At 36.8% G+C, this 14,088-nt stretch overlaps 1 protein-coding gene across 6 annotated transcripts in view; it reads left to right on the top strand.

Moving 5' to 3' along the window:
- NF1 (neurofibromin 1) overlaps window positions 1-13,298 on the top strand; it is a 228,507-nt gene extending 215,209 nt beyond the window's left edge. For 4 of the 6 annotated variants that reach the window (XM_063109113.1, XM_063109109.1, XM_063109111.1 and 1 more), the window contains 2 exons: window positions 4,178-4,231; window positions 9,662-13,298. In XM_063109113.1, the coding sequence (XP_062965183.1) occupies window positions 4,178-4,231; window positions 9,662-9,804 (197 nt within the window). In that variant the 3' untranslated portion in view covers window positions 9,805-13,298. The remainder of the gene's footprint in view (window positions 1-4,177; window positions 4,232-9,661) is intronic. The other 2 variants (XM_063109114.1, XM_063109112.1) reach the window with 1 other exon arrangement.
- Window positions 13,299-14,088: the final 790 nt, after the last annotated feature.

The following is a 14,088-nucleotide window of genomic DNA, read 5'->3' as shown; positions in this document are numbered from 1 at the left end:
TTCCTTCCCTGTCCCTCCTCCCCTCCATAACCTCTTAGCATTTTGGAGCTGGGGGACCATACAGGTAACTTAGTTCTAGGTTCACAATGTTGTATGCAATGGGGAGTCTGAGTTTTAGAAGAGCTAAGTTAGTTGCTTTATTATACAGTTCTTATGTAGGACCAAGGCCAGTGCTCTTTCTGTCACATTCATTGCCTTCCGTATCTATCTGTCTATCTGTGTATCTATCTGTCTGTCAGTCTGTCTGTCTGCCTATCAATCTGTCTAATCTTCTTTCCCTTCCATTCCCCTGCCCCTTTCCATCTTTCCTTTATTTATTTGTTTCTTTCTTTTTATTTCTATCTACCTTACCTTAAATCCACCAGTCCTTTTCTTCTGTAGAGCTCTTATTTTTTTAGTTATTTGTTGTTTATAAAGGTCAACTACTAAAGATGATCACAATTAGAAAATTAGTAGATTCTGTCTCTATTAGTTCTTCTGTTTTTAAAGTTTGGTTCATTTTGAACAAAGTTTTGCCTCTTGTGCTACTAAAGTGGAGTTAAACATATCAAAATGATTCACCCACTAATGGAGACAATAATCAGGTTGAGAATACCAGTACAGGTTGCTAGTTAATCGATTAATTGCTCATGTCCAGTGTTGTTGGACATTAGCCACATCATTTACATTGGTAAAACAGTCTCACTCTGTAACCTCTTACTTAGAATTGTGTATAAAAATAAGAACAGCATGTATGATTTTTGGTTACAGTTTTAAGCCACTGGTGTCATCTCCAGTAGTTCTCCAAAGATGGCTGCCTGAATAGACTACCATACCCTGGAAACCTCTGACTATTCCCAGAAGAAACTGGAGCTTTAAAAGTAATAGAAGTAATTGAGTAGGATTGTGGTATTCAGCTCTTCCTGTCTCTAAATTGTGTGTCTTTTGCCTTGCGAGATTATTTTACTACATGTTTTTGGAGAAAGGGTTAATCTCTTCAATAATAACTTTAGTCTCCCACAAAACTCATTTGTATCTCTAAATTGTAGGCTCATGTCCACAAAAGGATCTTGATTTGGGCCGGCCCGTGGCTCACTCGGGAGAGTGCGGTGCTGATAACACCAAGGCCCCGGGTTCGGATCCCATATACGGATGGCCGGTTCGCTCACTGGCTGAGCGTGGTGCTGACAACACCAAGTCAAGGGTTAAGATCCCCTTACCGGTCATCTTTTAAAAAAAAAAAAAAAAAAAAAAGGATCTTGATTTATCTGTGTACCTAATTACTGTGTTTTTGTCATTTGCTCTTATTGGAATATCTCCTAATGGTAAGAGTTGTGATTTTGTTTGTAATTAGGTATACTGCTTCATATCTTTAACTCCATGTAATCTTACATCCTTATCTCCTCATTTCTTTATGGAGCTTAGTTTGCTGATATCAAAGAGCTGAAAGAAGTGAAGAATTTTATCCAGATTACAAACTCAGTCTAGCATTTCAATTTTGCTATTTAGCTATATAGCAACCAAAATATTTCCTCTCTCCCCCAGCAGCCAGATCTGCTCTGTGTCACTTCCTGAAGCGGAGCATAAGTGTGACTTACCATCAAATTGCCCAGTATCAACCCGGACCCAATCTCCTGAGCTTTAAGCAGATGAAGGCTCTGTTGCCCTATTTCAAAAAGCAAAAGTTGCTGATCTGCACATAGTCAACGCTTTGCTGCAAACTTTCTCTGTCAATGCAAGATTCTGCATTCGAGATCTTTGGTGCTTAGCAAGATCAGCTGCTAAGCTGCATTTTCTTCTGGTCTTCAACGTTCTCTGCTAGTAAATCAACAAGATAAGAGGTTCATGAATCTCCTCCCTGCTGCCCCAGCATTAGACCTTACTTAAATAAAAATTTTGGTGGTATTTCATCAGTCGCCAGCTTTGAAGAAGTGATGGTCACTTATATAAAGCAGTTTTCTCTAAAAATGCGTTCTTCTTGACAAATTAGCATAGCCAATTTGTCCATCTTCAAGGAGATTGTTCTATAAGTCAGCATTAAAAAATACATAAACGATTGTCTTCTGAATCTCCTTCTAGTAGGGAGATTTCCTCAAGTAGAAATTGAACTTGGCATCAGTGGAGCCAGTGGACTGTACCCAGAGTTCAGCGCATATAAAATTGCATTAACAGTGACCCTTTAGCCAAATGGACATAAAATTTGCATCTTCAGATTTTCCCAAATGCCACTAAAAGCATCCTGAAGAGAATTCTTAACATTCACTCCATGATATATAAGATTATTTCAGATTCGATATTATGATTCTTACTAGGTCCATTGTAGCTGAGGTAGATAATGAATTGAAGAACGAAGATTAGAACTGCAAAATAAAACCTATCCACCTAAAAAATGCTATTTGTGGAACTTTCTCTTGGTTAAGCCCAAGCCATGAGTAGTTTTCTCAGCTGATAAGCAAAGACGACTTTTTTAAAGGCATATTTTGAATGCTTTATAACCATTTTATTTCAAGTGTACATTTTAAGTGCAGACTCCCTCCTCTTTATATTTTAAAGAGAAAGTATATTAGTAATAAAGATCCAAATGGAAATTATATGGTCTTAGTACTTATTAAAAAGAAATTAAATAGATCTATTTCCAAAGTATTAAAATTTTAATTTTTAATTCAATAAACATGTGAACACCTGTTTTGTAGGTGTACATTAGGCAATGTGAAGCATTTAAAGATGAGAGAAGCCCTAGTTACAAGGGACTTGATAGTTTTTGCCCATGGATTTCAGTATTGGGTTTTCAGCTAATGTTATTTCCTTCTAATCCATATTGTTTAACAAATTCTAGGTGAACACAAGCTCTTTGATTTTAAGTACAAGATTAATACTGTAGAGCTCTGTGGAGATTAACCACAATTTCAGTTATTTATCCTACAGATATTCATTGTTTACTGTATGCAAGGGATTCTATTAGATCCAGGGAAGTGGGAGAGCTAATAGGGCATAATACCTACCTCCAATAGCTTTCAGAATAGTAAGGGCGGTAAACTGTATACATAGATAGCTGTTTTGACCTCTTTTGTGATACTTGTCATGTTGTACCTTGTACTATAGAGTAGTCTGATAGTTCAAAGAGACATTTGTTTGGAAGAATCAGGTGATGATTATGACCAAAGTTTTATAACACATTTTTAACCTCAAAAAAAAGCGGGGAGGGGAGATGTGAGGTGTCTGGAGTTTTTTTGTTTTGTTTTATTTTAACAAAAACCAAGCCTGTAATCTCTTTTTAAAAAGTCTTTAATTTTTTTTCTTTGATTAACTTTTTTACTGTTAGCATTGCAGCATTAATTTTTCAAAACTAAGACTACTTAATTGATCTTTATTTTAGATTCACTTCCTCTGCTTTATTTTTGGGCTTTGTCCAAGTGTGTCAGTCATTCTCTCATTTTGCTTCCATATTGCAGACCTACTGGGGATTTGGGTGAATTAGCTAGAAATCCTAAGTATTTGTAAACCTATAGTGCTGACAGCTTTATGCACAGAGGGATATTTCATCGAAACCATTTCTCTAAACTTTGGCTTAGCTCTAAGTCAGTAATATTCCTAGTAAGTGCACTAAGTTTAAAATGTCTCCCTTTTAGAAAAAACTTAATGATCTCTATTTTGAGAACACTTAAAATCTCTGAAACGATAATAATGTTTTAGGGAACTGCTAATGGTATCACCAGACCTTTATTATTTGGTATTTTCTTGATTTGTCTTCCTTTTCTTTCTTTGTTATTACCCTGTATTTAAGGGGAAACTTTTCTTTTTTAGATTGAGTGATTGCTTGGTGTCATTTCTGCTAATTTTTTTATCTCACTTTTTAGTTTAATTCTTGATTTAAACTAAGTCTTAATTCTAATAATGGTTGTAAAAACACATCTAAAGGGTACTTCAAAAAGTTCGTGGAAAAATAGATTTAAAAAATAACAGATCTTTCCATGAACTTTTTGAAGTAGCCTCATCTCTATAAAATTGTAAGTTCTACCATTTATTTACAGATTGTAATATCTAAGAAATTAATGGTCAGAGTTTAAGAATTAAAACCAGATCTCTCTGAAAACCAGGGAGCATAATAATCATCCAGTATCTAATCATATTTTATCCTTTTTTTAATCTTGTGGACATCACTCACTTTTGTTTTTTCTTCCATTCTGTGTCTGTGAAGCTTCTCTGCCTTGCTCTAAATCAGCAGTTTTCATGCAGCTGTTCCCTCATCAAGGTACTCTTTGCTTTCATCATCTTTGCACGAAATACTGCTTACCCCGCACTCATCCTGGGCACATGGCATGAGACTTTATTCACCAGCCCCTGTGAGCTAAGTCTGGCTTAGGCACCTGAGGAACTTGCAAAGCCACCACTTTATAAGGTCTAGGTGTTCACGGGAACTGGAGGGCTAGTGTGTGTGTCCTGTCTCAGTTAAGGAGCTGCTGATGCATGCCCTGAACAGTCAAGATGTAATTCCAGCCCTGTGCTAACACAGGCAGGTTAACAAGAAACTCAAGGTAGAGTTAATAGAGAAAAAGAAGGATGTGTAGTTTGAGGAAGGTTTTTTTAGCCCAAGGTTTCCCAACAAATTAAAGCTGGCTGTTCACTTTATCACTTTTGTCATTAGTTGGCTGTAAGGACTAAGAAGAAAAAAATGTGACACACATATGTCTAATTTATAAAAGATGCCTTTTTCTTTCTTGTAATTTTCTGTAATTGTTATACAGAAAGATTAAACAGAAGAAAAGTGTTAGCAATTGATGAAAATCCATTAAATTTTTTAAAATTCTTATAATTACAATTTTTATAACTAGCTCAAAAAAATTATTTCTAAATGTGTATTTAACACATCTTCATGAATGCATTTACTATAACTGAAGAACAAGCTGTAACTACCTTTTTTTCTAAGAAGATTTATTATATTTTGTACTTATTTGCATTAGCTTCAGTAATTTTACAAATTCTAGCATAAAATTAAAATCCTTCTAAAACTCCCTTTAGTATATCACTCGGTCTTTTTTATTTCAGGTATTAGGAGCATGTTAATTTGTGTAGTAATTATTTTATCTATGAGGGTACTTCAAAAAGTTCATGATAAGATTCATATTTTTCAATTCTGTTTTTCCATGAATTTTTCGAAGTACCCTTATATGTACAGGAATTCCTCATATAGATTATTTTATCTGATTCTTCTAACAATCCTTTAAAATAAGCATGTCTGCCGTTATCCTTAATTGCCAGATTAAAATCTAGAACCAAATAAGAGTTCTGATCCAACTAAGATTCAAACCGGGGTCTTCTGACACACTTGCCTTCTCATATATGTAATAAATAAGAGTTTTCTGATAGGTTTGCCATATTGTATATGTAATAAATTAAGCAATGCAGAGTCAGGTAACCACTAGTGCTCCTGAGCAGATGGTGGGAGATTTAGTCTTTCATTTTTGTAGTATAACTTATATCACACAAATTACCTAACTCATTTTTTCTTGACTTCTCAAAAGCAAAAAGTGATTCAATTCTTCTATTATTTCATGAAAATATTAGGTTTCAGGTTGGGAAACTACTCCAGTTTGGGAAGAAAGTGTTTTTAAAATAAGCTATTTTTAAAAATTGTTTCATTATTTGTCAGGCTGGAGCTATATCACTAGTTGTCAAAATAAACCCTGACACCTGCCTTCAAGGAACTCATGTTCTAGCAGGGGAGATAGACATATAACTTCACAATAAGGTAATCTAATAATTCATTTCCCCACTTTCTCAGTTCACTAAATTTTGGCCAAAAGCACCTTTTATTTAGGATTTTATCTTTATCTAGAACCACTACAATTCACTGAAGCATAGTACTATTAATACACTGTTATAGAGAATTTCCAACTTCTTCTGCCCTGCATGTTTGTAACTGGCTGCATGTTTGACCACAGCATATCTGGGAATTTAAACTAGCAAATCAGGACCATAGACTTTTAGCTTTATTTCCTTTGGGTGGTGGCCTCTGGGTTTCTGTCACCCCATGGATTTTTGCTTTTGTGCCCACTGAGTGCCAGAAGGGAGAATCAGTGCTTTCGGGGCATAAGGGAGACCAGAACACAAAGCTTCAGAGGGGCCTTGATGGAAAGAGGTATAATACCAAGACCTTCTCACTAGTTAAAAATATAGCATGTGCCAGAATAGCACCACTGGAGCAGTCTAGCTGATAATGTCAGAGTTTTTCTGATAGGATGTTGAGATGAAGTCCTTCACTAGCTCCTAGAGAGATTTCTAGATTTAATTTTAGACGGTAAAAAGAAAAAATGCAGCCAAAATTCTGAGAAGTGAGAAATAGAAACTTAAATGCCAGAACTACGATTGTTCTGTTTCATACTCACTTGGCTTTTTCAAGATGCTGTATTTTGTTATACATATAATGCATTTTAATTGTTTTTTCTTTAATGTCCCTTCAAGATTTTCACGTCAGTTTCTCCTCTGATCCTTGTATGACACTTGCCACATCTTGTGTGACTTGTAGAGCTGGGTCACTAAGTAGGAAGGAAACACATATAAAAGCAAGAATTGAATTGAGATGAAAATTGAAGTTGAGAATAGCACATCAGCCTCTCACATAGTGTCAAGTGTTGGGTTGGTTATGAGTGACAGGGCTGACAAATCAGTCATACTTTATTTAATGTCTTTAATTGGCATGCTCATGGGGGGGGACTGGAAAATTCAGTAAAGAAGAAAAAAATCACCCATAACCCTACCACTTTAAGATAATCACTGTTTATTAATTATTTTGGTACATCTCCTTCCAATTTCTTTTGTTTGCATAGTTGAGGTCATGGTGTATAGCCAACTTTATAGCTTGCTTTTTGCACTAACATTTAACAGGAGATAAATAAGGCTTTTAAATTATGTGGGGGTGTGAAGTTTATTTAATAAAACAAAGGGAAATGTTTTTAGCACTTCTTTGAAGAAAACGTCACCCTAGCAACTTAATCTACTTGACTATAATTTGTGTAATTTTAATTCTTAAGGATACCACTCAGCAGGCCGTTGTGTTCAGACAGAAGCATTGCCACCTTGCGATGTGATGACTTTTCGGTGAGATGTAGTCTAGCAGTAGTAGCAAGGCTATACCAAAGGTAAACACCCAAGAAAGAGCCCAGCGTGGCAGATTGCTGGCAGAGAGCCACAGGTCCTTCCTTGTGGTCATCCACACTGCTGTCCCTCCTGATGGCCAGCCTCAAGTTGTTTCAAACCCGTCTTTTTAAGGTCCTAGTTTTGCCTGAATCTTATTTCCTATTAAGGAAATAACCCAGGTAAAGAACTATTGGACCTGAACTTGTAGGCCACATGCAAATTTTAGGAAACGGAACATCAGATGCCTGACAAGTTCATGATAATTTCAGATGGAGGAAGCCAAAGGGGAAAAAAATTTTGTCTTCTACTAAAAATATGACGCCACCTGCTGAAGATCAGGGGTTGCATGCTTTTGGGCTCTGACTTACAAGAATCCAATCATCACATTTTTAAATGGAAGCATTCAATTCAACCAATATTTATTGAAAACAATCAATTATATTTTATAGGAAAACAAAAATGAATAATAAATGACCCTTCTAGGTGCTTTTATTCTAGTAGAGGAAATAAGATGTATAAATTGTGATAGTCTCGGCAAAAGTTAATAAATACAAAAGCGAAGCAGGACAAAGTTCTGGCAGGAGACAGAAGAATGCATCATAAAGGAAGTAGAGATGGGAAAAAATGTGTTGAGTTTTATCTTGTAGAGATAGGTAAGGTAGTTAAATAGCCTGCACAAACATACATCATAAAATTGTTCATGGCGTTTATTTGAGAGATTATGGGTAGCCTTCTTTCAGTTTTGTCATTTCCCTTTTAATAGCTCTGGAGAAGATGCAAATAAATTTACAGGAAAGAATAAAAATTTTGCAGAATTCTATTTCCCAGATAAAAAGTCTGTGAACATTGTAGTGTGTTTTTCCCATTCATCATTCTGTGCATATGATTAGGTTAGAATAGAACAGATTCTGGGTGCTGGCTTAGCTCTGCCTGCAGGGCTCCTGAGGAAGTGCTGCTGACATTTTTAACTCTGCACTCGTATGCCTAGCCCAGTGCACATTCTCATAAACAAAAACTGACAAATGCCCATGTTCCTTTGCTAGGTGCGAGACAACAAACCTCTGTGAGCCTGTGTGAATCAGGGTGTGTGCTTGTAGATGCCTGACACTCTGAATTGAATTCAGGGCTGAATCCAGCTGGAGGATGTGTGGCTTCTAGAGGGAGGTCATCCCAAGTTCATTTCCTGTTGATGAGCCAACAGATAACTGGATAGGTGGATATACATTTTTTTGTATTATAATGAATGCTTCTTGACTTGAAATGCTAGCTACTTTTTTGTCCAAAAATGGAAATTTTTTCCATTCTCAAATTGAGTGATTATTTTAAAATTCAAATGGTACAGATAAGAATAAAGTAAAAATTACCTGAAATCAAGCCATCCAGAGATAACACACTTTGGCAAATGTTTTCCCAACCTTTTTGTTTTTCTGTATGTGGGTATTTTTTTTCCTACTCCAAAAATGATGGTCATCTTTCTATATCAGTAAATATCAATCAGTATTTTACATTTTGATACAAGCTGCCAAAACACTCTCCAGCTGTTTGCTTTCCCAACAATAGTTATGCCAGAGGCGGGTATAATCTGCCTAATTGGGGGAGTAAATTTTATTGACGTGAACAGACAGAAAAGTACATAAATCGTAAGTTTACAGCTTAATGAACTTTTAGAAGTAAACATACTTGAAAACCCAGCACCCAGATCAAGAAATAGAACATTACTAGCACCCAAGAAGCCACCCTTATGCCCCCCTATCCAGTCACTACTTCCCTAAGGGTAACCACTGTTCTGTTACTTGTCCAATTAGTAATCTTTACTAATCTGATGAGTAAAAAATAATCTTGTTTTTGTTTCTCGTTACCTTTCTGAAGTTACTACTTATTTATAAAATTCACTGTAGGGCCCAGCTTTTGGAAGTGTAATCTCCTCCATGACAGGAATGAATGGCATTAACATTGCAGAATGTGAAATGACCTGCCATAGTTGAAAAGAAGCAAAGATTCTACAGTACAATCTTTGTGATATATTATTTTCTCAGTTAATATTTTGTTCCTTTGGGACAGGCTCTGTCATTAAAAAAACAAAAAGCATCTGGCTTTTCTTTCCAATGACATATTTGCTGGAAAGAGCAATACTTTATCTGCGTCTGGAGGGTTATATTTTGTTTATAAACATGAGTAGGGATATGTGGCTAGAAGCTGACCTCTGCTGGCAGCTTCTGGTATGATTCGGAGGAAGGAACTTTATCTAGTCTGCCCTGGTGGCTGCTAGCCTTTCATTCAGTTCAAGCCTGCCTGCCTCTAGCTTTTCCTTGCAACTTCTTTTCTTTATTCTTATGCTGTTTTCTGCTATGATAGCAAATTTTGCTTAACAAAGTGTGAAGTTTTCTGTGTGACAAGGCCTTCATAAATATTCTAGCAGTTGACTATTAAAATGAAATGTGCAAAACAGTTTGCCAGGTTGTATCTCATATACACATAATGAGATTCAGTCCTGGAGCTTAACACCAGAAGAGAGGGAGTAACTGGCTTCTCTGTTTCTCTCCAGGAATTGACAAGGAGAACGTTGAACTCTCCCCTACCACTGGCCACTGTAACAGTGGACGAACTCGCCACGGATCCGCAAGCCAAGTGCAGAAGCAAAGAAGTGCTGGCAGTTTCAAACGTAATAGCATTAAGAAGATCGTGTGAAGCTTTCTTTCTTTCTTTTTTTAAACCGACTTAAGATGGGCCCTTCGCTAGTGGCCCCTTCCCTGGCCTTGCCCTAACCCACGTGTTGTGATGCTGCACTTCATGTTTTGAACTCATCCGGTCTGCCATGTTGCCAGATGATCAACTCTTGGAAGCATTGCCTAAATTTAATACTACTTTTTCTTTAACTTTTTTTTCCTTCTACTTTTGGCGTGTGTCTGGTTGTAAGCGAGTGTTCAGAACAACTACAAAGAAAGTGGGAGGTCAGGATACTTGCACTGAAAACATCCCAATTGTGAGAGAGGAAGAATTCTTGAATACTTCTATTACTGGCCAGCTATGAAAGCCATTTGCACAGAGCTCTACGTTCTATGTTTTCCCCTTCTTCATCATACAAAGTAAAGTGTTAGTCTCATTTACACACTTTTCAAGATAGAAGTTTATGGGAGAAATAATATTATAACCCCAATATGTTTAATCTGACTTTTAGCTGTGGACTTTTTTTTAACCTTACAAAACTGAAGGAACCATAGAGGTCAAGCCTCCATGACTTCACACCATAAAGCCACAGGCAAGGTACTTTGGGGGGCGGGGGGATTTAGTATTTTATAGTGGATTCTTAAGAAATACTAACACTTGAGTATTAGCAATAATTACAGGAAAATAAGTGTGACCACATATATCTTAACATTATTGAATTAAACTGTAGGTTCTGAGGCCTTATCCAAACTCAGTCATCCAAACTAGTTTTATTTTCCTCTCCAGTTGATTATCTTTTAATCTTTAAATATGCTAAAGGTTGTTCTTTGTTTTTGTTTTTTTTTGTAAGCCAGAACTATACTAAATATAGTAATTATACATTTTCTCCCCTCCTCTTTTTTCCTAAATAATTCTGAGCAGGGTAATCAGTGAACAAAGTATTGACATTTGTGCCCAGAAGGTAATTTTCATAGATATTTGCATTAGCTTCAGAGCAAAATGGAATGGTACGTGACTCTTAGAGTAGCTGATACTTTTATTTTGTTATAATTTTCTGAGAAAGAGTATGGTGTATATTATAAATTTCTTTGATAAGATGTATTTTAAATATCTTTACATCTTCCCCCTCCCCTCCAAAAAAGTCAGGAATCTCCTCAGCAAAACATTTGGATTTATATGATAGAGTTGCATTTAATCACTGTGAAAAGACTGGTCAGCCTGCATTAGTATGATCATAGGAGACCTTTAGAGTTGCTGCTATACTGAATGGTATGGATTATTCTAGTGTTGGAATTTCCATAGTAATGCAGATCAGATTTCTTTGTGGTACCTGCAATGTGCAAAATAATTTGACTTCAATGAGTATATTAGTATCTGGATGTTCCAATTTAGGACTTAATTATATTTATTACAAAAAGATATTATCCCCATACTCCCAGATTCCCTTTATATGTTAAGATATCACGGCTTTGGGAGGGGATAGAAAACCTAGGGGAGAGGGGAGTTTCCTGTAGTGCTATTTTATTAGTGGATTTCAGTAAATTAAATTTCCACAGCTAACTCAATAAATAATGGTACATTTAAGTGTTCTGATTTTAATAATATAGCACATTTCACATTTATCCACACAGTAACAATGTAATATGTTAATGTAAATAAAATTGCTTTTGATATTCAGAAATAACAAGAATTTAATTTTTTCAATTTGTTTACAGTCCTGGGAAAAGTAAAAACCATTTGCCAAAATAAAAAGGAAAAAAAACCTTAGTATTCATAGAGGTTTTAGCATAGAATTGTTGGAAAATATTGAAGACAGGTGCAGTTAACTAAATTTTGTTTTTAACTATCGTAGAGGCTGCATTAGAATGAAATGTTTATAATAAAAGAGCAACTAAGACTGTAAAGAAGCTTAGATCAGTAACCCAGTGCCAAGGATGCCAGGCTGCCGTCTTAGTCTTGGCTGTCCCACAACCTAGTGCTTCTGGGATAGGTAGCACAGCTTCTTGGCTCCTGGAATAGCAGTCACTGTGAGCCTTTAATAATTTTGGTTTGATGTTTTTTCTTTTTTTGTTTGTTGGTTTGGTGCATATGATGGTGGGTGTTATGCTATTTTGCTTCTCCCATCAAAACAGAGAAATTACCAGAGGTTTACTGTTAAAAATATTGATCTTTCCATTAAACAAGTTTACCCAAGGTATGACATTTCATACCTCATGAAGTGATCAGCGTTGCACAAATCAAAATTGAGCCTTCTTTGAACTGCAAAAATACTTTTGACCAGTGCCTCCTGGGAATTTGAAATCTTACTAAGGTTTAAAATTTACCTTGTTTTTAAAAGAACTTCCAGCTTTTGAGGAAAATCTAGATTTCCAAGTAACTAAAATGAACTTGAAACTTAAATCTCTCACCAATATGCTTTCCCTGAGAAATGAAATGCTTTTTTAGTCCTCATACCTGTAATCTACAAAAGAAATTCTGAAGTTGAGATCAAGTTGCCCATTTTGCATAATTTGATGTAAGTTCTGTAAAGAACATTATAAATAATTTGTTTTGGGTTTGTGGATGTTTCCCCTGACTTTTTAAAGAGGAAAATAGTAACTTAATCAAGTTTTTGTCCCGCATAATCTACCTGTTATGCCAGGGCTCCTGTACTAGGGGTGTGCCCTTGTTTGCCAACATGGAGGTGCAGTTCACTAGCTTTGGGGAAAAGTGGCTAGAGCTCTGTTCTCCATTCACTCAACACTTGCTCATTACTGAGCCAGGCACTGAGGACACCACAGTGAACAGTGAGCTTCCCCCATTGTGGGCAAATGCCCTAGTGCTGGAGACGGAGTTCAAGCCAGCGCCTCTCCTGGATTTGTAGCATTTAGGGGCTTTCAGCTTTGTTTGGGTTTTTGTTTGTTTTTAGGTTTTGTTTCTACATCCCCCCACTCCCCCCAGGCGTAATGAGGCATGTCTTATTCAATGTTATGCAATGGACTTATACAAAAATTCACTTAGTGTCAGCCACACAATTTTTTTTTAATGCAGTATATTCACCTGTAAATAGTTTGTGTAAAATTTGACAGAAAAGTATATTTACTACACTGTAAATACATGTGATGATATATTGTATTATTTTGCTTTTTTGTAAAGCAGTTAGTTGCTGTACATGGATAACAAAAATTTGATTATTCTTGTGTTAGTAGTATTAACTTCTTCCTGCGACTGCGTTACATCATTTAAAGAAAATGCTGTGTATTGTAAACTTACATTGTATATGATGACTTACTCGCCTTTCCATCCTAAACTTTGGCAGTTTCCTTGTTTATAACCTTGTTAATATTGTAAGCAGTTGTGTGCCAGCAGGAGAAGTACTGCCAGCAGACAAAATTGATCATTGTAGGGGAAACCATAGAACTCCGTTTCGGATCATTGCTGTCCCCACCCATTTTCTCCCTGGTGTATGTACTCCCCTGCCTTCCCCACCCCCCGCCTTTTTTTTTAAGTAAAATGTAAATTCAATCTGCTCTTAAGATGTGAGAAGTTATTTAATTTCTTTACATGCATCAAGCTCTGTTTTCTCACTTCCCCTCACTCTTCCGTCATGTGTGGAAGCATTAAGGCCATTTTCTTTCTTTTAAGGAGGTTTCTGGTCTCTTTCTCCCCTCACACCCATGGGAAAGATCTTTCCATTTCCAGAACCTTTCTAAACATTAAAAAGTAAAATAGTTTTGGTGAAATGTTTTTTTTAGGGGCTGCCACATTCAGGCGTTACTCTCTTCTCTGGTACAGGCTAATTTCTTTTTAAATGAACAGTCAATCAGAAACGTCAGGATACCCCAAGATTAGCTAGTCAGAGGGCATGTGTTAGGACCCTACAATTCTGTCCAACTTTTCACCTCCGCCTACAGAATCTTCAGGGACACTGCATGTGTAAACAGTGTAAACCACCTCCCCTGGCTCAGCTGCCCAGGGTTTTACCAGTTTGTTTACCCCTTTATGTGGGCTACCATCCCCTCCTGATGGAGAAGGAATCCAGCCTAGACCCTGTGGGCAGGACAGAACTGTCCTTAGAAGGATGACAGTGTCTGGCATTGAACAAAGGACTAAAAACAGATGCCCACAGGTCTGGGGCAAGTGATGCCATGTTTATGGGCAGGCTGGGACAGCAGGGGTTCCTCGCCTGTAGAGCTTGGGGTCCCATCCCACACCCCAGAAACAAAGGCAGAGTCTCCAAGGACGGGATCCTGGGAGAAGAGTTTTTGGGGTGTGACCCTCTGGATCACACCTCTCCATTCCTGGACAGCAAACTCCTTGAGGCCA

Source organism: Cynocephalus volans, chromosome 10 (genome assembly GCF_027409185.1).
Source record: "Cynocephalus volans isolate mCynVol1 chromosome 10, mCynVol1.pri, whole genome shotgun sequence".
In the NCBI taxonomy this organism is placed as follows: Eukaryota; Metazoa; Chordata; class Mammalia; order Dermoptera; family Cynocephalidae; genus Cynocephalus; species Cynocephalus volans.
This window is presented reverse-complemented; position numbering and strand designations above follow the sequence as displayed.